Raw genomic sequence first — 21,177 nt, forward strand, 5'->3', positions numbered from 1 at the left:
CGTAAACAGGCTGCCAGCAGTCATTCAGACCAAGAGATGTCATCACTAAGCTTGCTTTTTTCCCTGGTTACACAATGACAACAGTCACTCTGATGGGAGAGGCGTTCCACTTACCTGGGGGAAATGTAATGTCAGACCAGACAGTCGCTGATTGCCAGGAACCATTCAAATCAATTACGTTTTCCCTGCGAATGTACTTAATTGTAAGCAGTGGCTCTGAGTCACTGGCATAAAACAACATAAAGCACCAGCAGCACCAGCACAAGCAACTTGCTTATTGCTAATCACCCACGGCAGCTCCTGTGGGGAACCTTCCAGGAGCTTCAATCAATTCAAATTAAGAAATACACTAAAACAAACCAGTCCTGAACCGGCACTAACGCTGCATTTAAGAGATTTTCCTCTCCTGGAGTTATGTCTTCCTATCTCCCTTCTTCCCAGGATCTTTTCCCGGGAGCCCTGCAGGGATGGGGACACGGGTTCACAGGGCCCTCAGAATCAACTGGGGACAAATGTATGTAACCAGCTCACACAGCCACCCTTCCGCCAGTGCCAGGAGTCGCTTCTAAGGAGGGGAAAGCATGGAAGAGCCAGGGCACCGCGGGGCAGGAGCTGTAATGTGGCTGGTGAGCACAGAGCAGCCCTTCCAGATACGATCACTGCAGAGATCTGCCATCGGTTCCTCCGCAGCAACGGCCGATGGAGGGCTCGGCTGGCATGGCCAGGGACCGGCACAGGGAGGAAAATCAGTGCCTAAAGACGTGTTTGTGTGAGGGCCCATGAGGGGAGGGCTCCATAAAGCACAGCGAAGGGGAGGGACAGCAAACACACTCACAGTGATGCCGTGCTGCCTGGGACACTGGTGACACAGCAGAGACCTCATCCCACCGGGAGAGGTGGTGAACACCTCCCTGCACCAACCAAGAGATGACAGACATGGAGGTGACCATCAGAGGCCACCGTGAGGTTTCATGATGGTTCCTCCACCAGGACCAAGGCTGGGGAAGCTGGGCTTTGCTCACAACCACAGGTTCATCTGCACAGCTATGCAGATTAACTAAGCCATCATTGCCATTACATTCCATGCAGAAGAAAAGAGCTCCTTCATCCTAAACAAATACCATAGTCTCGATGTGCCTGTGGAAGCAACTTCTCTAAGAACACACAACATGGACACTGCCTCCCTATCCCTGCTGGATGCACTCCTGATGCCCCTTTGCAGCCCCACACAGCCATGCCCCGGGTCTGCTGCCCACACCACAGGTACCAACGGTTTAACCTTGAACCTCAACCTGCCAGAAACACATTCACAGCATCTACATGCAATAGCCCAACACCAGAGCCAAAGCCAAGCCTGCCTCTGCTTCTTTCTTCGCAGCCTGAATGCTCAAATTAGTTATTTCTGTCCATCCCAAACCACACAAACAAAAGAACATGTTTGAATTGAGAAGAAAATGGCATTTTTATGTGATGTTGTTCGCATGCGGCCAGCCGGAGGGACAGCCCGTGCCACTGCCTCGCTGAGCTGCTCCTGCTGCAGACATGAACGTCCTTATGGCCAACTAACACTAATGCATCATAATTCAGGGGATCAACACCGCACCATGGAATAAACCTGGATTTAGTCAGAGAATTAGGAATCCAGTCTAAGCGTGCACCTCACACTAGTTTCTTTCAGTGCCCATCTCACTTAAAACTAAGGACAAATTCCTGTTAAACCGTGGAAAAGGCAAAGAAGTTGGGATTTCTGTAACAGAGACAGAGACATGCTGACTCACACCGAGATGACTATAAAAAAGGCTGGTTACCAGCCTGCTGGTTACACAACTACAGCCCAAGAACCATCAATTCTGGAGCCTCTACACCACATCCCAAGTCGTGTCCATCACTGAACCCCCTGGCACAACCCCACCTCCGGTGCCACTGGCTATGGGGACCATGGGAGAGGGGCTGCAGTTTGTAAAGAGACAAACTCCTTTCCATACATCAACTGCACTGACGGAAGCAAGGGAAGCCATTACCTTCTCATGGTTTTCTATTAGAATTTCAATCACGATGTTCTGAAATTTGATGTCCATAATGGCAGCGACTGTTTCCTCTTGAGGTCGGAGCAGCGTTGGCCCAAATACCACACCCAGATTAGCAACAGTCATCAGGTTCTGCTTATGATTATTGGCAACTCTGAAAGAGACGAAGGAAAAGGTGACAGAAGTGATGCGGAGGGAAACCCCCTCCCTGCCTCCTGGCTGGCACAACCCTCACAACCCTGTTTACATCTATTACACTCCTGGTGAGCTCCTTGAAGGCTCAGCCATGTGGAAAAGTACAACCTTAACTATTGTGTTACTAGAGACCTTTGAGCCTCAGTGAGTTGACTAATCCCATCAAACCCCAACGCTATGCTGGCCGCTGAGTCTCATGTTGCAAACCACTCCCAGGAAAACATCTTGAATCATTAATGCTCAAAACTCCTCTACAAACAAATTGTTGGACCTCTGACACACGCTGCTCTCCAACTGAATGAGTGACCTCATATGTTCCAAAACCCAAATCCTTCTCACCCATTTAAGCTTTTGCCTGCACCAGAGGTCAGCCCCATCCAACTAAAACAGGCTGGATGGCGAAAATGGGGCTGTACCCCTGGACTCATGTACACACACACATGCTCTTCCCCACCCCACTGGGGAATCCACCTGGCATGGGCACCCGCTGTCCCAGGGACCACTGACACTCGAGCCATCCTCCCTGTCATCTCCATCTATTTTTATGTTCCAAGTATTGCAGCCCAGTGGGAGCAGATCAGTTCAGCAGCAAAAGAGCTCCTACTGAGGACCTGGCACACTGCTGAAGTGCATTTGGGGGTCACTCTGAAGTAGCTCTGGTGTGAGCCCTGGTCTCAGTGGTACAAAGCACCAGCAGTCCTAATAGAGCATGTCCCCTGCTCCAGCTCAGCCCCGCCACGATGGTGGGACATGGGGCATGCTGCCGTGTGGGATGCAGCCAGGCTGTGTCCGACCACAAGTGCCAAGGACTTGGCTGCTCAGCTATGACATGCTGGAGCCCTGCAATGACATGTAATGCTGCGACACACGTGTGGGTGACAGAGCAGGACCTACGGTGGGAACCTACAGCCCCATCTCAGCGGCTGTTGCGTATGGTTTTGTCCTGACCTCGTCAAGCAGGAAGCCCGATGACTGCAGGCAGCTTTAGCCTAAGGGGGGGTTTAAGTGTCTTTTCCCGTTCCTCCTCCTCTCCTGTCTTCCCTGGACAAATGCAGCAGGTTAGCACAAAGTGAGGCTGGGACTCAGACCTTGCTGTATCGTCCCAACAATGTATTGCCATGAGCTTTTATTGATCTCAGGGCCAACACATCACTTATGTGCATGCTCAGCTTATTTCAGTACAGGGTAAGCTAGGGCTGGCTTAAAAGAAAGGATGCATTCCATCCTTCTTCACCCAAATCTCACTTGAACCAGCAAAGAATTCTTCATTCCTCATCCCTATATTTGGCTCCTCAGGCAGAAGGAGAGGAAGTCATCACCAAGAAATGGCTCTTCAGCAACTTCAGCCCTATTTACTGCCCAGGCAAGAAGTCACATAGAAACATCAGAGAATCACAGGCTGGGTTTGGGTTGTTGAAGGGAGGCTCTGCTTACAGAGATGATACCTGAGGAGGAAGGAGCCCATGCACAGCCTAGCAGAGCTGCTGCCACCTCCATCCCTGCTGCCCATTCCAGTGCACAGCCTCTCCACACCCTCACTGAAAGCGAGAGCTGCACCCGCAGTGATGCCAGTGCCTGGCAGAGCTGGCAGCATAGAAGCAAATTCTCTTTAGGGGGACACGACCTCATGGAGCAGGGAAGAAGGCAGAAGAAGTTCAATAGGAAACAAATTCTCAGGAAAAAGCTTGCTTGCTTACAGGAAAATAACTCCTACTTACAGCTATGTTCATAAATTATAGATGTATCCCAGCCTCTTCCGTCACTCCAACCCACCTCCCTATCGAATGCCAATGACGTATTTACACTGCAGCAACATCTATATTTCAGACACATGTCCACATGCTGCTATTTGGATTCTGAAAAACGCAGCTGTAATTCAAACAGCTTTGAAAGGTACTAATAAAATAATATGTTAATGATCTTCCGTGGTTAGAAAAACACTGTTCATTTATAAAAACCCAACCGAATTGATCCGAGTCTTACAAAATCAGGTCCCTCCATTTCTCATTACCGTTCCCATGTAATACATCACTCTAATAAATTACATTGTCATTGGTTCATTATGGGCAGGCAGCTGTGCACCATTCCCCTCATTATTTCAGATGAAGCTATTAATGGGTTCCCAAGCAGGACCCTGGGTGCCCGAGGGATGCCCATGCACCCAGATGCAAGCATTGGCCCTCGCCTCCATCCCAAATCCCTCCTTCCTACATTGGCTCTGGCCCTGTAAAGCCTGGAAGACATTTTGTGCCAGTGCAAATCTGACTCCCGCTGAACTAAACTTGGTGGCGCATGAACTTCTGATCCGTACCATGGGTACTGTTCCAGCTGCACACTTGAGAGCGCTCTGTTACCAAAGCTATGCTAAAAAACATGATTCACCTTTCACATGCTTCAAATTTCACATCCATTATCCACATGATAATTTACTATAAATTATACCTCTTCATCATCCTTTGCACTAGAAAATAATGGTGCAGTTTCTAAAGATGGGGTGTTCTCAATCCCAAAGTGTGCTTAATGTTGGTGCTTTTTGTCAGGCATTGTTAGTGCCATTCCTGAGCTGCCCTTTAGAAGGTTTCCAAGGATTCGCTACATTTTCCTTTTAACCTGCTGTTTCTTTCTGGCCCTCGGTGCTCTCTGAAAGCAACTGCATGAACATTAATTCAGATGGGTCCCTTTTCAGTCCTCTCTGCCTCCCCTCTTTGCAGAACACACTTCCAGCACAGGCAGGCACTGGCAAGCAACAGCTAATGGAGAAATGTGCAGAACAACCTCTCAACTCCCACTTGGTGCTTACAATGTTCCAGGCTATCACTGCCTTTTGCACTCTGGGCTGTTTGTCCTCCTCGTAACACCTGATGGTTCCCACTTGTCTCTGGGATCAGCACTGGACAGACCCTAGAGCCCCTTGATGGAAGGAATATCCACACCCTGCAGAGCATCACCAACGAGCAGCCCTGCACAGGGATTTGTCCAAAGACCTGACCCACTTGGTGCAAACCCAAGAAGCACCTTGGCTTCTGCAAGCCCCCAGCCAAAAGGAGGATGCCAGCTCCGAGGCAGGTCGTGTCCTGGGGGGGGGTCCATGGGCAGACACTGCTCACTGTACATTCACTGTCACAAAAACAAAGGAGAACAGGAGCAGGGTAAATCCATGTTGTGTGTTAAATCAGATTATACCTGGGTTGCTTGGATACTGTATAATCACCAGGACGGCCAAACATAATTTAATACAGAGTAATTGGTAGTCAGGCCTCAGTGCAGGGAAGCAGAGAGGAACAGTAAATATTTCTCTGTTGCACGGGCTTGCAATCAGCACCCTGTAACAGAGGAGAAATGCAGCGGAGCCGGATGGGTGCTGCAGGCGGGGGAAGCCCTGCACTGCCTCCTTATTTGATCGGTGTTAATATTAGAACCATAGACTGGTTGGGTTGGAAGGGACCTCAAAGCTCCTCCAGCTCCAACCCCTGCCACAGGCAGGGACCCCTTCCACTGGAGCAGCTCGCTCCAAGCCCCTGTGTCCAACCTGGCCTTGAGCACTGCCAGGGATGGGGCAGCCACAGCTTCTCTGGGCACCCTGTGCCAGCGCCTCAGCACCCTCACAGGGAAGAGCTTCTGCCTAAGAGCTCATCTCAGTCTCCCCTCGGGCAGGTTAAAGCCATTCCCCTTGGCCTGTCCCTACAGGCCCTCATCCAAAGCTCCTCTCCATCTGGCATTACTTTGTGTATGTATTATATCTATATAAAATACACATACATAAGCCTCAGCCAAGGAGTGCTGCCATTAGTTCAAATGTCTTCCCTGATTCAGAGAAAACAAACAAACATCTGAAAGGGAACAAAGATAAAGTCTCAAGTGTTTCTATTTCCATGCCTGGAACAAACCTTTGAAAACAAAGTGCTTGTTATGGCTGGCCTAGCGAAACCTTATAGGACAGAAAATAATGCGGCTAATTCGTTCTGCTATGGGTAAAAATACATTTCATGTCTGCCACCACCTTTAGAGCTTCTATTTAAAGTGGAAAGACAATCATGCAGAGAGACAACAACCCCCAAAATTATGGAGGCTGCTCTGCGGAGCTTCTTGCAAATGAAAGGCTTGCACTTGATCCCAGACACGAATGAAGGTAAAGAGCAGGACACAGCACGCGGGGTGACAGAGGCACCTGCGGATCCTCCATCCACTCAACGGTGGGAATCACAGAACGAATCCCAGACTGGGTCTGGCTGGAAGGGACCTTAAAGCTCAGCCAGTTCCAACCCCTACCGAGCGCTCACAAAGAGCATCGCGGCTGCAGGACGTTCACTCCTTGTGCAGGGGGAGGCTCAGCAAGGCTGCTGGGCTTCCTTCCAGTAAAACCCTGCAGCCAGTGTCCTGCCCCCAGTTCTCCCAGTTCCAGCCGTTTCACGCGGCAGGCACACAGCGCCGGCCGAGAGCGGCGCTCACCATTGCTGCTATTTGTCGGATAAAACCTAATGAGTTCTGGGAAATGTTCCTGGGTGCGTTCAAGTCATCCCTGCGCACTAATGAGCTTAATTGGGCTGCAGCTGATGAGTGCGGAGGTAGACAGCGGGGCGAGGGCCGGGCTGGCCGCCGTACCAGCAGCTCCCATGGCTCCGCATCAGGAACGGAGGAGCTTCTCTGGGCACCCTGTGCCAGTGCCTCAGCACCCTCACAGGGAAGAGCTTCTGCCTAAGAGCTCATCTCAGTCTCCCCTCTGGCAGGTTCAAGCCATTCCCCTTGGCCTGTCCCTGCAGGCCCTTGTCCCAAGCCCCTCTCCAGGTTTCCTGCAGCCCCTTCAGGCACTGGAGCTGCTCTCAGGTTTCCCCTTCAGGAGCCTTCTCTTCTCCAGCTGACCCAGCCCAGCTCTCTCAGCCTGGCTCCAGAGCAGAGCTGCTCCAGCCCTTGCAGCATCTCTGTGGCCTCCTCTGGACTCACTCCAACAGCTCCACGTCCTCCTTGTGTTGACAAGACCAATAACAATAATAATGAAAATATTTCAAGTTAATAAAAGGAGATTTTAAAAAAAAAAACCCACATCTTCTGCCCTGCAGTGCCCAGAGGAGACTGGAAACAGAAAATCCTCACCAAGTGCCCCTGTACACCCCGATGCCACCCATCGCTCACAGTGGCACGGTGGCATCTCAGAAAGCACCATGGGGCTCGCTTGCCTGCCATGTGGTCACTGCGCATTCCCTGCACACAGGAGCAGGGATGGGAGCATGGGACAAACCCCACCATACACAGCCCTTTGCAGGCTGCGGAGACTCCCAGCATCACAACTTCCACAGCACCGCCGCTCCAGCAAGGAGAGCCAAGTGCGGAGGAATGCAGATGAAGGCCAGGAGATCCAAAAGGAGGACAGACCACCAGGGACATGCAGAACCTCCCAGCAAAGACAAGGGCAAACGCAGCTGACAAAACCTCCCGGTGCAGCACTGACAACTCAAGGGGCGTTCAGCCGGGGTGAAGCATGTGCTGCAGTGGTGCTGGGCGGCTTGACTGGCTCCAACAAGCCTCCCTCTTCCTCCCGGGTGAATCTGGCCACAGCTGGATGCTTGGGTTCACTCCCAAGGAAAAAAAAAACAAGGGAAAGCGCTCGCATCGCGCTGAACAGATGCAGAGGCCAAGCGTGCAGCTCGGTATCCACAAATCCCGATCCCTGTGAAATCCAGACATGCTGTGACGTGCAAGGAGAACACGTCTGGGGCTGCAGTGCGCCTCTGCTTCAGGCTTTCCAGATCAAGTCACCACAACTCCCAAAGCCACCCACTCTGGCTGCGGACAAGCTGAGCTTGGTGAGACATCTCAGGGGGATAAGTTGACAGGGGGGTCCTGAACCTGCTCCCCAGCCCTCAGCACAAGGGTGGCACGTTCCCCATCAGGCATGGCCACGATGCCACCGCAGTCCCCACCTGCAGAAACACTGCCAGAAAAGGGGACTTTGCCCCCAAACGTCCTCAGGGATGGAGCTGGAGCTGCCAGGGCTGCACATGCTGTCCCCTGTGCCGCTGCCACCCTGCAGCGGTAACACCCTGTTAAAGACCAGCATCCTTCATGCAGCCCATGGGATGTCATGCTGAGCACCACAGAAACTCTGCCACCCTTCCCAGAGCCCCACCAGCAAACCTCACATCACCACATGCAACCAAGAGGCAACACACGGTGAACACAGTCCCCATACCCCTGCCAGAGCCTTGCACATCTTCCCTTAGTTTTAGCTCTCTGTGTGCAAGCCCAGCACTCAGCCACAACTTCAGCCTGCTGCCCTCAAATACATCTTTCCTCTTTACAATAATAACAGTTCTTTTACCCATTAGCCACAGCCATGGAGGCAGCTTGTGCTGCAGAGGGGGGGTTTGGCTGGCTCCAGGCTGTGCCTGCAGCCCCTCAAGAGCCACCCTGTGCATGAGCAGCATCAGCCCCAGTAAACCCAGCAAGGCACCCAGGTTTTCCTCTGAAACCTGAAGTCCCCAGTGCTTTCACATTGCAGTAAGGAAACCTACACAGCCATTGGGTGCAAACAGCCTGGAAGAGCAAGAAGCCCTGAGGCAGATCTGCCGCAGTCGTAAGTGACGTGCCGAAGCCTCACCTGGGAGGTGGAAACCAGCCAAAGCAAAGGGGCTTCCAGAAAGCCTCCCAGCACGAACCGGCACCGGCTTCAGCAAGTGCAGCTCCCGCTGGCCCTGCAGGGAGGCACGGGAAACAATGCGGAGCCGAGAGCCAGGTCGCAGGGGAAGGAGCAGAAGTTTCCCTGGTGTGCACCTGCACAGTCATAGAGGAGCATCATCGGCCATGGGGAAGGGTAACCAAGCAGGTTTTGTCCTTTCTCCTTCCCTTTAGAGGTATTTTGGAGCACATTTGCTTCACAAACACAAAGCCAGTGCTGAATTCCTAAATGAATGTCGTTGGAAAGAAACAGAATACAGAAACAGGCGGCTTTGCAGAACAAACTGAAGTCCTGTTTAACGCAGCAAGTAAAACGCTTGTCCCGTCCTTGCCAACGGAACAAGGCTTTGTTCAATGATTAGAAAAACATCCCCCATGTTTTATGCACCCACTCACCCCACAGTGCCCTTCCTACATCTTGTGGCAGCAGATAACCATCGAATCACCATCCCAGCGACTGCAGCCCTGAACTGGCAGCCACAGCTTCTCTGGGTGCCGTGGGCCAGCGCCTCAGCACCCTCACAGGGAAGAAAAACCCATCCCAGGGAAGAACTGCAGCTCAAAGACATCTTAGCACTGATGACTTTTATTTTCCTCTCTTGTGCTAAAGAAACATTTGACTCAAATCTATAGAATTGAATTTAGCACTGGGTCTGCTCAGTGTAAAGGGCAACCTGGGGAAGCTCTCATTAAAATGCCCAAGTCCCACTGTCTGCAGGGACCGAGGAGACACAACCAGGAGCGATGCCAGCCATTTATTGGAAATCTTTTGCTGTCTCTAGACTCAATCTGTTTCTGTACACAGCCTCCGTTTCACTGTGATAAACAATTAAAAAGAACCCAGATAACTGTGTGCCATCAACAACCTCATCCAACAACACTGAGCTCAAACGCAAGCCCGTAAGAATTCACGCTTGAGTAACGCAAGATGCCTGGTGCTTCTCCCGAAGATCCCGGCAGGGATGCTCAGCCACAGGAACTGCACAGCAGACCCGGCATATGCCGCATTACATGCTACTGAGGGACCTTGCCAGCGCTGGTGATGTAAGCTTTGGTCTAATTTAAGACACCATTATCATATCTACAGAGATGACTCTGATGCGTGATGGAGATACAAGCAAAGAACCCGCTAAGAGATGCTGCAGCCTCTGCAGCGTGCTCCTCCCCGGCTGAGAACTGGGGCACCAGCAGGAAATAGAGGGATCTTTTGGAGAAGCGCAGAAGAAAAAGCTACCAAACAGCTCCTGTATGGACAATCCAGGTTGAGGAGGTTAAAAGTTCCTTTGCAGAAGCAGAACAAAGCCTTTTGCTAATTTGCACATTACAGGAAGCCAAGCACAAGAAACACAGCGAACACCTACAGGCTTGGGTTTTTTTTCTTGGTAAATTCCACAGAATCTCGTATTAAAAACAAAACCAGAAGGATCATTGTTTCCAGGTCCTGCTCACCCACAGCTCCGTGCTGCCAAAGCCTTCAGCTCTGGAGAGGCTGAGAGATCCCAGCCTGGTTTGGGTTGAAGGAACCTTAAAGCTCCTCCAGCTCCAACCCCTGCCACGGGCAGGGACCCCTTCCACTAGAGCAGCTTGCTCCAAGCCCCTGTGTCCAACCTGGCCTTGAGCACTGCCAGGGATGGGGCAGCCACAGCTTCTCTGGGCACCCTGTGCCAGCGCCTCAGCACCCTCACAGGGAAGAGCTTCTGCCTAAGAGCTCATCTCAGTCTCCCCTCGGGCAGGTTAAAGCCATTCCCTTTGTCTTGTCCCAAGCCATGGGACTGGCTCCGGTATGGTGCTCACCAAGCTGCACCTACCTCAGCTCTCCTTAGCATCACCTAAAACCTGATGCTCCAACCCAAGACACAAAGCAGAGAAACAAAACAGGAGGAGAAAAGGGGGGGAAAAAAGGCAAGATCGGGATAAAGAACCACAGCATGAGCCTGACCCAGGACAAACAAGCCCAGGCAGGATCCTCCCTGCTCCTGCAAGGCACAGTGTGCCTGCGGGAGTCACTTTTCATGCGACATTCCTTTTGCTGCCCAAGGGAGCATCCCGATCCCTTGGGTCACTTGAATTCCCAGGGCTTCCCCTGGAACCCAGCAGTGCCACGATCCAGAGGGATCAGAAAGAGGCACTGGGAAAAGGAATGGATGGCTGCCGGGCCTGGCCACACAGGGTCAGAGAGTTCAGTCACTATTTGCTCCTGGCAGCCAAATCAGGTGAGGAGCATATGAGAGCAGCGCATCGCGGAGGCCTCAGCGGCTGGTGGAAATTTCCAGAACGTCCTGGACAAGAGTGACTTACTGGAAGTAATACATAAATCAAGCAATGAATAGTTACCAGACAGCAGCATAAACAGCTGCCACGGGGATGAAATCAGACCTGCTGTGCCAAGAGGTGTCAGCCTCCTCGCCGGCTGCACCTTCGGGGGGAAACAGGGAAAACAGCCCAAGGAAAAGCCTGTTTCTGGGCACGCCGCAGCCCCCGGTCCTGCACAGGAGCTTCAGTGGGTTTCCCGAGGCTGCTGGCACAGAACTCACCATGGTGAGCACTGGGGATGGGACCCGGCTCCCATGGGATCTGCACAGAGCAGCCCGGGAGCAGGGCACGGCGCTGCCAGGGCTGGGATTGCTCCATAAGGAAAACAAGCACCGTCTTCTTCTTGTAGGCAGACCTGGAAGAATTCTTATCCCGTTCTCCTTTGCCAGCGCCCCCCGGTTCAACAGAGCAGAGCCCCTCCCAAAGGCCCCTTGCTCCTGTCCCATCTCACTAATGGGCTGTCACAGAGGGTGGGTTCCAATGGATGCCCAGGCTGTGGCTGATCACAGCCACCCCACGGAGCCCATGGAAACCATCCACGCTGATAAGTGGAAAACACTTTGTGCTCAAGATAGCAATCACTGTCATGTTGGTTAAAACACGTAAACTAGAAAACACCACCGCAGCAAAAGCAAAGGGAACCGGTCCCTGCTGGCCAGCCCACAGTGCTGAGTGATTGAAGATAATGCTGCTAAACACATATACACGTTTCTTCTGCAGCATCCTTTGGGGTTCTGACCTTTTGCCAGGAGAGGAGTGGACCCGCAGGCCCTGCTCCTTGGGCCAGGGGATGCACGGAGCAGCAGCAATGCATGGAGTGATGCAGAGCTGCAGGAGGATCTCAGGAGCCCCACTGAAGGGTGCACAAGCACAGCACCATCTGTATTGGAGAACCTCGATCTCGCTGCCAGAGAACAAAGCAAGGCTCAGCTGTCAAAGTGTGCCCATGCAAAATCAAGTAATTCCTCAATGCCTGAAGCACCATCAGATTGAGCTCCTCCTGCTCTGCTCTCCAAAGCACTCACTCCTTGGTGAGAAAGTACATTAAAACAGAAGGAGAAGACAGGGATGGTATCTCTGTGCCTCTGCTCTGTTTCAAGTTATTTGGCAGGGAAAAAAAATAATAGTTTAACCAGAGCTGGCACATGGGGTTGATAAAAGAGCACTGGAAACAGCAGTGCAGCCATTCTGGGGGATAGGTGCTGGCCAAAAGGGGATATCTGCAGGAAAACAGCACCAAAGCATGCAATGAGCGTGCTGCTCAGTGGCTGCTGCAGGACAGGCTGCACCCAGGGCGCTCTGCAGCACCCAGGTAGTGCTGATTTCCTCATTTCCCAGCTAAGGACAGTGGGGATAAGGAAAACATCCCAGGATAAAGAGGAAGCAAACCCTGAGGACGGCGTGAGGAGATCTGCACCACACAAAGCTCAAGGCTGTTGCCCCAATGGGCACAGGAAAAGGTGGGCATAAACCACTAGGAAATGATGCTGGGAGAGCAGGGAGCCAGCAGTGTCCCAGGGCACTCACCACCTCCCCTGGCACCAGTTCTTCATGTACCTTTGTAAAAAGGGTGTTTCTCCTCCTTAAAGCAGGGAATGAGGAACACTCATCAACCATCCCTGCAATCACCGAAAGCTCCACGGATTAATAGACTGACTAAGCAATAGTGATGCTGATAACTAAAACAGCTACAAGAAACAGAAGAGACATCCTGTGCTTGTCCTTCCGTCCTTTGAAAGACACGGACTATTCTGCCCCAAGACAAGAGAAACCAGGTGGGTTTTAAGATCATCCAGAGCCTCACTAGCTCCAGCAGCCTGTTGGCACGACCAGTGGATGCAGGCATGGGGCTCACTGGAACGGGGCGGACTGCGGGTATTCAGGCTTCCCTGCAGAGATCCCCTTGGACAAGGATCAGAACAAAGAGCTCTCCTCTCTTTCAGGAACAGCAAATCACAGCTGCGCTTATCGCAAGCATCCTGACAGAGTGAGCATGTACCAGGAAGGAAAATTAAAGGTTGCACCTACTCATGGGTCAGAGAGTAACATCATAACAGCAAGCTTCACTGGAACCAGGGTCTGCAGAGCAGGGGGCATTTGCAGCATCACGTTCCCAAGGAGGGAGCAGGAATTGCTCACATTCTGTATTACACAGCAGGTAATTGCCTGCACACATGAACAGGAGACAGGAGGCAGCACAAACAGGCTCAGAGATGCAGTAAGAGACAGAAATCAACTTCATTGTCTATTCACATCCTGCCTGTGCCTGTCCCCGGGACCTGTCCTCCATCCCTCCAGCTCTCCTTCCCCCTAGAGCCAGAGCAGGACCCATAGCACCTCCCTGCTGCACAGCGGAAGGGCACTGCTCAACCACCTCACAGGCATTTCTCCCATCTGCTGTTTCATTTGTGCTAATAATTGCCATTTCTGAACCTATCAGTTGTGATAGCAGGGGTTTGTACTGCTATTAACCACAGCCCCACGCCACATGAGGAGCCCTAAGTCCCTTTCTAGTGGGCAACAGTGAGCATACACACCAAAAAACAGATGCAGGATGACACAGGATGGACTCTATGTGACTGATACAGGAGTTCTGCTTTTAGCATAAGAGAGCTCCACAGCAATACTGTGAGAAATGCTTTTTCAGCTCTTGTGATCAAAATGCAAATCTTCATTATTCATACATTACTTTAAGTAAGAAAAAGGGCAGAATCAGATGAGTGCAGCCCAGCTTGGAAAGGAGCCCTTTGGCTTTGCCAGTGTTAGCCATGGATGCCCTGCTCTTGGCTCCCCTCACCAGGGATGGGCAGCACTGAACCCCAGCTGGTCCCCCCATGTCAGAGCATCCCCCTTCCCTACACAGGCCAGGATCCCCCAGGAACAGCACTGGGACCAGGGGAGCTGCTGCAGGGCGGTAGCTCCATGGAGCAGGCTCTCGCTCCTCAGCTTCCTGCCTTTCTCTGAGGTATTTTTTTCCCATTAAATAACCACTATGAGCTGTTTCTCTTCCTGCTCACTCATTGTTTGTGTTTTGGTTTAGTTCCTTGCCCACTAAAGCAGCATGAGACCCATTGCATTATCTGCCTCCCCTCTCCACATCTCTCACTCAAACACCACCAGGTTTTCCTTTACATAAAAAACACTTCAGCAGTTACGAGATTCCTCACACAGATTTGGCTGATGGGAGTACCTGGAACCGGCTGGCCCTTGGCTTGAGCCTGTAAATAAAGCAGGTTTTGAAACTGAGATCTAAACCAGCTCTTGGGCTTTTAACAGCCTTGCCGGAGAGCCCATGGAACAGATACAAACCCGTGTCAAAAGAAAGCATCTGGAGTCATTTTTAATCCTATTTCAAGTAGCATTTGTTATTTTTCCTCTTGGACTTCAGGTTCTCCCAAGCCTTCTTCTAACCGGTTACTCCGATTAACTCATTCCCAGGTTCCTGCCCCATCCCTCCCGCGCCCATGGCACTGGTGGGAACACAAGGGCAGGTACGACCCCGCAGCCTTGAGCCTGGCGCAAACACCTGATGATGCTTCCACTTTTAAAACACTAATCAAAGGTTTCCATGGCAACCTGCAGGAGCAGGATGAAGACAGGAAATTACAGGTCAGCTCTATCACTGAAAGCAAAAAAAAAATCATTCAATTCCGGTGCCCTCGGAAAGTTTCAAGGTTACCTTGGACTGATTCATCAGGTCGCATAAAGGCAGCAAATACGCAATTGTAGCAAAGAAACACCTCCTAGTCCTTAACACTAAGCTTGATGTGAAAGCCAGGGAGGAGCCTAACCTCCGCTCTGCCTCCTGGACCGCCAGACCCATCACCACACCATTAGAGCATCATTATATTCCCAGGAACGTGGTGACCCCTCCTGCCACTGCAGGCTGGGGCTCAGCGGGACCATCCCCTGCACCGCTCCATCCCGCAGCCCTCGTTCCACTCACACGCAGGTTTCCAGGTCCTCGCCAACCAGATATGACTCAACACCACACACACACAACGAAACTTTTCTGCCACTATTCACTTTCAGAGGAAGTGGAAAAAGGACAGAAAAACAGATCAGTCATAAACGTACTTTGCCAAGTGGTTCATGAGCAAGTGCAGCATCTGCCTGTTTTTCTCCGGGAGCCGATGGACAAGGCTGTGGATTTCTGACACCCTTGACTCCTGATTCTCCAGTTCTGCATTGGAAATAGGAGATGATTTATATCTGCATTAGGGGGGTTATGATGCGAAGAGGCATGCAGGACCCAACAGTTGTCCTGGGGACCTGCTCCACCAAGCACTCTTCCTTTCCACCAACCCCAACTGGTTGTTCCCAAAAGGAAACAGTGAGGTGAGAGCCGCCAGCCATGTGAAAAGCCAGCTGTGATCAGAGAAGGGGCTTGGCTGTAACCAACATCAGCACATTCCCATTCAATGTGCTCCCAAGCACCATCAGGATGTGCCCAGCACTGAGCCTCATGACGCTGCAGCATCTGGTGCTGGTTGGATCCACCAGTGCCGGCAGATGTGGTCCAACAGCCTATGCAGGAGCCGTTCAAGGCCAGTCACTGATGTGACCACGGAGCACGTGAGCCCTCCTGCCCCCTGGCTCCAGCCATGCACACAGGCTGCTGTGTGTGCCAACAGTTACCTGCTCTCACACAGAGCACCATGTCCAGGGCAGGCAAAGGAAGGCAGCACAGACACAAGCACCACAACCAACCGCATCAGATCCCCGGAGGCGGCGTTTGAACAACAGCCTCCTTCCCTTGGGAACATGACAGTCAAAGCAAGGCAGAGCTGCAGGCACCAGCCAGCTCCCCGCTCCCCAGCACCACCTGCGCTTCCTCTTCATCTGGTTCAGTCCCAAACAACACCATGCCCCTTGTCTCTCCGTTCTCATTCTGCTTTCCGGGACTGAAGGAGCAGGAGGTCAGTGGGGAAGCAGCAGGGCAGGGGTTATGCTCAGTTACGTGCAAATTAGGCTCCTCTTTCAGACCGGTGCCGCCAACAACAAACTCACTTGCTGCTTTGATGAAGCTCCTTTGAAACTGGTACATCATGAGCGGCCCTGGAAGCATTCTGGAAGATAAAAAGGTAACGCACACACAACACATCTGAGTAACACAATCCACAGAAATGGAGCTTTGCCCTCGCCGTCTTCAAAAGTGCAGAATTAAGCAACAGCAACTCTAATTAATTCCCCCCATCAGAAGGAATAAGATCGATTGAAGCACCTTTGATTTATTCTGCCTCCCTTTCCCGCACTGCACTGAATCCATTTCTAACTTCAGCATTCCTTCAGTACCACAGAGGTTCAGGGCATTCGTGAGCCCATGTGTTCCAAATCCGTTTAAAAATAAATTAGAAAGAGAAACAGGCTTCATGACAAAACTTTACCAGTCCCTGTTCCCACTCGGCTCCCCATTCTGCCCTCCCACTTCCACATCCCTTCAACGGGACATCTCAGTGCTGCTGGCATTCCTCAGGGCTTTGCACAGTTCAAGCTCCAGAGCAAAGGCTGCCAATCATGAAAAGCGATGCAGTGATTTCCTAGGCTGAGATCCACCAAGCTAATTATCCTCATCACCCTAATTGGATTTAGGCTCTCTCCTGCGCGCTCTCTCTCAAATAAAACCCAGTGCACAGAACAGTGTCAGAAAACACAAAGCTGCAGCCGTGACAGGTAGAAGCCTGTTGTGGATAATGAGATGCCAACAAACTAATCCTTTGGGAAGATAACCCACAGTGATAATGGCATTGACTTGCCTACAGGAATTATTAGTACAGCAGAGCTCAGCACCCTGCTCTGAGCAGCACTACAGCCACAGCCCTTAGAGGATCCCTGCACTCACCGCCTGCTCCAGGCTCATGAGGCAGAAGCCCATCAGGAAAAGCTTAGGCAAAAACTGCAATCAAGGCAGGGGACACAAGAATGGGCTTTTAGGACCATATTTGTACCACATGCATCCATCAGAGAGCTGACCGTGCTCCCCAGATCCTCCTCAACCATGCTGGAGGGTCAAGGGAAAAGCCAGAACCAATCCTCTCCGAGCAGTTTCTCCTTTGGTACTACTGAAGTGCTATTGCAAAGGATCTACAGTAACAGGCAGTAACGCCCCAAACCATCACCGACTCCTCACGAAGCTGAGGCTTTCCTGCCTTACCTCAGGTAAGTTTTCAGAGCGCTGGTAATGGTCTTTATCTCCCACTCTGCACAGATCTCAGTTTCTGTTTCAGAGGCTGTTTTGGGATCTAAGGAAGAAGAGAAAACAGAAAAAAGTGAAGCACAGTGAATCTAATTCCAGCTCTCACCAGCTCAGCGGTGCAGGAAGACCACCACGTCCCATTTTATTTGCTATTCCCCAGCCCAGTGAGCACAAGCTGATCCAGACACTTGTGCAGGGAAGCATTACATGAGATGGGCCACACTCACTCGCACGGGATGAGAGAAAGAAAGGGAAAACACGAAGCACGAGCAGTGAGATCAGCAGCGTAACCAAAGCGTGACACACGGCACAGGAGACGGTGGCTCAGTGACAGCGGTGACAGAGCAGGGCACAAACACAACACAGACCCATCAAACACAGACACCCCCAGGGCTGAGCAGGAAATCCCAGCCCTGGGCAGGCTGCAAGGCATCACCCCACTGAACCAATGTGAGAGGCAGCAACGGTGGCACTGGGGGCGTCGGGCAGGCCATGGGTGTGCAGGGGGGCAGGAGGTGGCTTTTTCTCCTGGCCAAGGTAGGGAAGAGCCCCTGGAGCCATCCTGGGAAGCTGCCCTCCCACTGGCTCTCAGCGCTGCAGTGTCAGCGTCTGGGGGCAGTGCCTGGTTCATTGCTGAGCACTGCAGCATTCTCCTCTTCATCTCCTCCGGGGCCTTCCTTTCCCTTCCACAGTTTTTCCCCTCCTATCTTCTGAAGAACTCCTTTAAAGACATCACAAACCCACGCAGCTGTTGTGGACCATGGAAACAGGCGGCTCCAGAGCAGCAGCCAGCTCCTTCCGACGGCGGATCTGAACCAAACCACACTCACGGAACCTGCAGCTTCCTGCTCCCCTGCCTCCTGCACAGCACCCGTCCGGTCAGGGAGCCAGACTTGTCTGCACAGGGCTCCACAGAGGGATCAATGCGCTGCCAGTTTTATGGATTCCTGCGAGAACACCCCAATGCATTGATAAGAAAAGAGCCCTTGGGAAGGGGCGATCGCTCCCTCCTCCAGCACCTCCACCCATGCCGGGACCCCATCACCCCGGGGTGCTCCTGGGCGAGCACCACTGCCTGCGCACCCGCCTCGCAGACACGGATGTGGATGGAGTTCATTTCTGACTCCTCCCCGACAACCACAGCCGGTCATGTCAAAACCCACCAGGAGATCAGGGCTAAGTGGCCCGGCCACGGATACCTCACGGCAGCACCAAGGAACCAGCTGCCAGGACTAAAGACAGAGGCTGCTCCATGGCAGAAGCAGCCACGGCTGATGAGAAGGGAGAAGTAAATGCAGGAGAAAGTCGTTTCCCTCCTGCTTGGATGCTGCTTCCTGAATGCTCTTTGCTGGCAAACAGGCTGAAAGAGCTGGGCTGGTTCAGCTGGAGAAGGCTCCTGAAGGGGAGACCTGAGAGCAGCTCCAGTGCCTGAAGGGGCTGCAGGAAACCTGGAGAGGGGCTTGGGACAAGGGCCTGTAGGGACAGGCCAAGGGGAATGGCTTTAACCTGCCAGAGGGGAGACTGAGATGAGCTCTTAGGCAGAAGCTCTTCCCTGTGAGGGTGCTGAGGCGCTGGCACAGGGTGCCCAGAGAAGCTGTGGCTGCCCCATCCCTGGCAGTGCTCAAGGCCAGGTTGGACACAGGGGCTTGGAGCAAGCTGCTCTAGTGGAAGGGGTCCCTGCCCGTGGCAGGGTTGGAGCTGGAGGAGCTTTGAGGTCCCTTCCAACACAAACCAGGCTGGGGTTCTATGGCCTCTCAACCTCCCCAGAGCTGAAGGCTTTGGCTTCACTGAGCTCTGGGCGAGCAGGACCTGGAGACAGGGATCCTGCTTCCACCAAAATCACTATGAAGCCTCTGTGGGGATGCTGGGAGACCTGTGTGGGTCCTTCCAATGACAGGGACATCCCTGGAGAGCGGGAGCAGGCGCAGAGGAGCACTCGCTGCAACCATGGCCAAGCCTGATGCCAGATAGAGCTGCCAACACCATCTGGTCCCACGGACTCGGCTCAGTGGGGGTTTGTCTTCCCACCAACACGTACAATGAGCTTGTGAATTCTAAAGCAAGACGTAGCACAGTGTAATTTTAAAACTAATTAAAAGAATGCAGTGAGGGAGTCAGGCTCTCCCTGGGGCAAGGGATTATTTTAATTACAAAAAACCATCAAGAGCAGCACCTGAAAACAAACACCTCAGAACTGTACATCCACACCAGGATCACGTGTCCCTCACTGCAATCACACAAACGAACACCATCCTTCCCCTCAGTGCCAGGGCAACTTCCTGCTGCACCTCCTTTTGAAGGAGGCCCTTTAAAGAGATTAAAGATGAAGGTGGCATAAGGAAAAAACAAACCAAAATGAAAATAACACAAAAACCCAGCCCCTTTCTCCTAGCAAGGCCTTCCCTGCAGGTGAACAAACAGCTCAAGACTGGATGTCCTTCCACAAGCTCATCCAGGACTTCACAGGCAGATTGATGAAGCCCTAGGTGAAACGCTGCGGTCGGTGGCATGAAAAGGCTCGGAGCAGATCATCAGTTCCCCTTGACCTTCAGATTTATGAGTCTGCAAAGGGTTTGGCTTTGTAGGTTAGTGATGGAGCATCTGTCTGCCCAGCTAGAGGTGCCTGCAGCGCACCGCAGCGACCTTCTGCCCCGCACAAGGATGCCTTCCCACAGGATCTGGTGTAAACGTGAAACAGGGCTTGCAGAAACCCCCACAGGCCAGATTCAGTGTTAACCCTGACGTTGCTCATTGCTGCATATCACTCATCGGATGTCTCTTGGCTAATACGGAAAAGCTGAAGTGAAAGGGCAAGGGGAAAAGAACCGGAAAATTAACTTCCCCAAGGCTTCGAGGGTGAAGAAAACACTTAGCTCATCCCACAGCACTGCTGGCTGCTGCAGCATCCCCCCCGCTCCCTTCACTCATCCTGCGTGGTCCCAAAGGAGCATTTTCCGGCTCTCCCCAGGCTGTGATAATGGGGGTTATCACTTACAGCCTTGTACATGGGATATTTGAGGAAAGGAAGGGGAGCTGCAGCATTCCAGATCCACACCAGAAGAAATTAGAACATGCCTTTTTATGGCAGGGTCTACCAGAGATAATAGAAAATAGAAATTCAGGGTGGGAGGAATCTATTTCCATTCCCAAAAAAATAGTTTTGCTGGTTTGTTTTCTTCCTGGAGGCAAACAGCAGCAGCAGTGGGGATGGCAGCCCCATTCATCTGCATGCAATCATCCCTGCAGACCCCAGGTGATGGGATGGGTACAACAAGGGCAGGGAATGGGGCTGGCCATGACAAGGCAGCACAGTGGGCGGCAGGGAAGCCCAGGCTGATCAGACACCCCCAAAACTCCCAGCCATGATGGAACCACAGCAAGACACTGGTGTGTGATGCAGGGGATGATCCTGAGGCAGCTGCACAGCCCATCTCACACAGCCCACCACCCTGCTCAGCCCATCATCCCCCACAGCCCACCACCCTGCTCAGCCCATCATCCCATACAGCCCATCACCCTGCTCAGCCCATCATCCCCCACAGCCCACCACCCTGCTCAGCCCATCATCCCACACAGCCCATCACCCTGCTCAGCCCATCATCCCATACAGCCCATCACCCTGCTCAGCCCATCATCCCATACAGCCCACCACCCTGCTCAGCCCATCATCCCACACAGCCCACTACCCTGCTCAGCCCATCATCCCACACAGCCCATCATCCCACACAGCCCACTACCCTGCTCAGCCCATCATCCCACACAGCCCATCACCCT

At 52.4% G+C, this 21,177-nt stretch overlaps 1 protein-coding gene across 4 annotated transcripts in view; it reads right to left on the reverse strand.

Annotated features, from left to right (window-relative positions):
- ARHGAP26 (Rho GTPase activating protein 26) overlaps positions 1 to 21,177 on the reverse strand; it is a 115,841-nt gene that overhangs the window by 32,613 nt on the left and 62,051 nt on the right. For all 4 annotated transcript variants that reach the window (XM_057427809.1, XM_057427808.1, XM_057427807.1 and 1 more), the window contains 4 exons: positions 17,362 to 17,449; positions 16,218 to 16,276; positions 15,285 to 15,390; positions 2,022 to 2,181 (listed from right to left, as the gene is read on the reverse strand). In XM_057427809.1, the coding sequence (XP_057283792.1) occupies positions 2,022 to 2,181; positions 15,285 to 15,390; positions 16,218 to 16,276; positions 17,362 to 17,449 (413 nt within the window). The remainder of the gene's footprint in view (positions 1 to 2,021; positions 2,182 to 15,284; positions 15,391 to 16,217; positions 16,277 to 17,361; positions 17,450 to 21,177) is intronic.

The sequence above is a fragment of the Pezoporus wallicus genome, unplaced genomic scaffold (genome assembly GCF_028554395.1).
Source record: "Pezoporus wallicus isolate ANWC-B61680 ecotype Strahan unplaced genomic scaffold, APGP_CSIRO_Pwel_v1 contig_13614, whole genome shotgun sequence".
NCBI lineage: Eukaryota > Metazoa > Chordata > Aves > Psittaciformes > Psittacidae > Pezoporus > Pezoporus wallicus.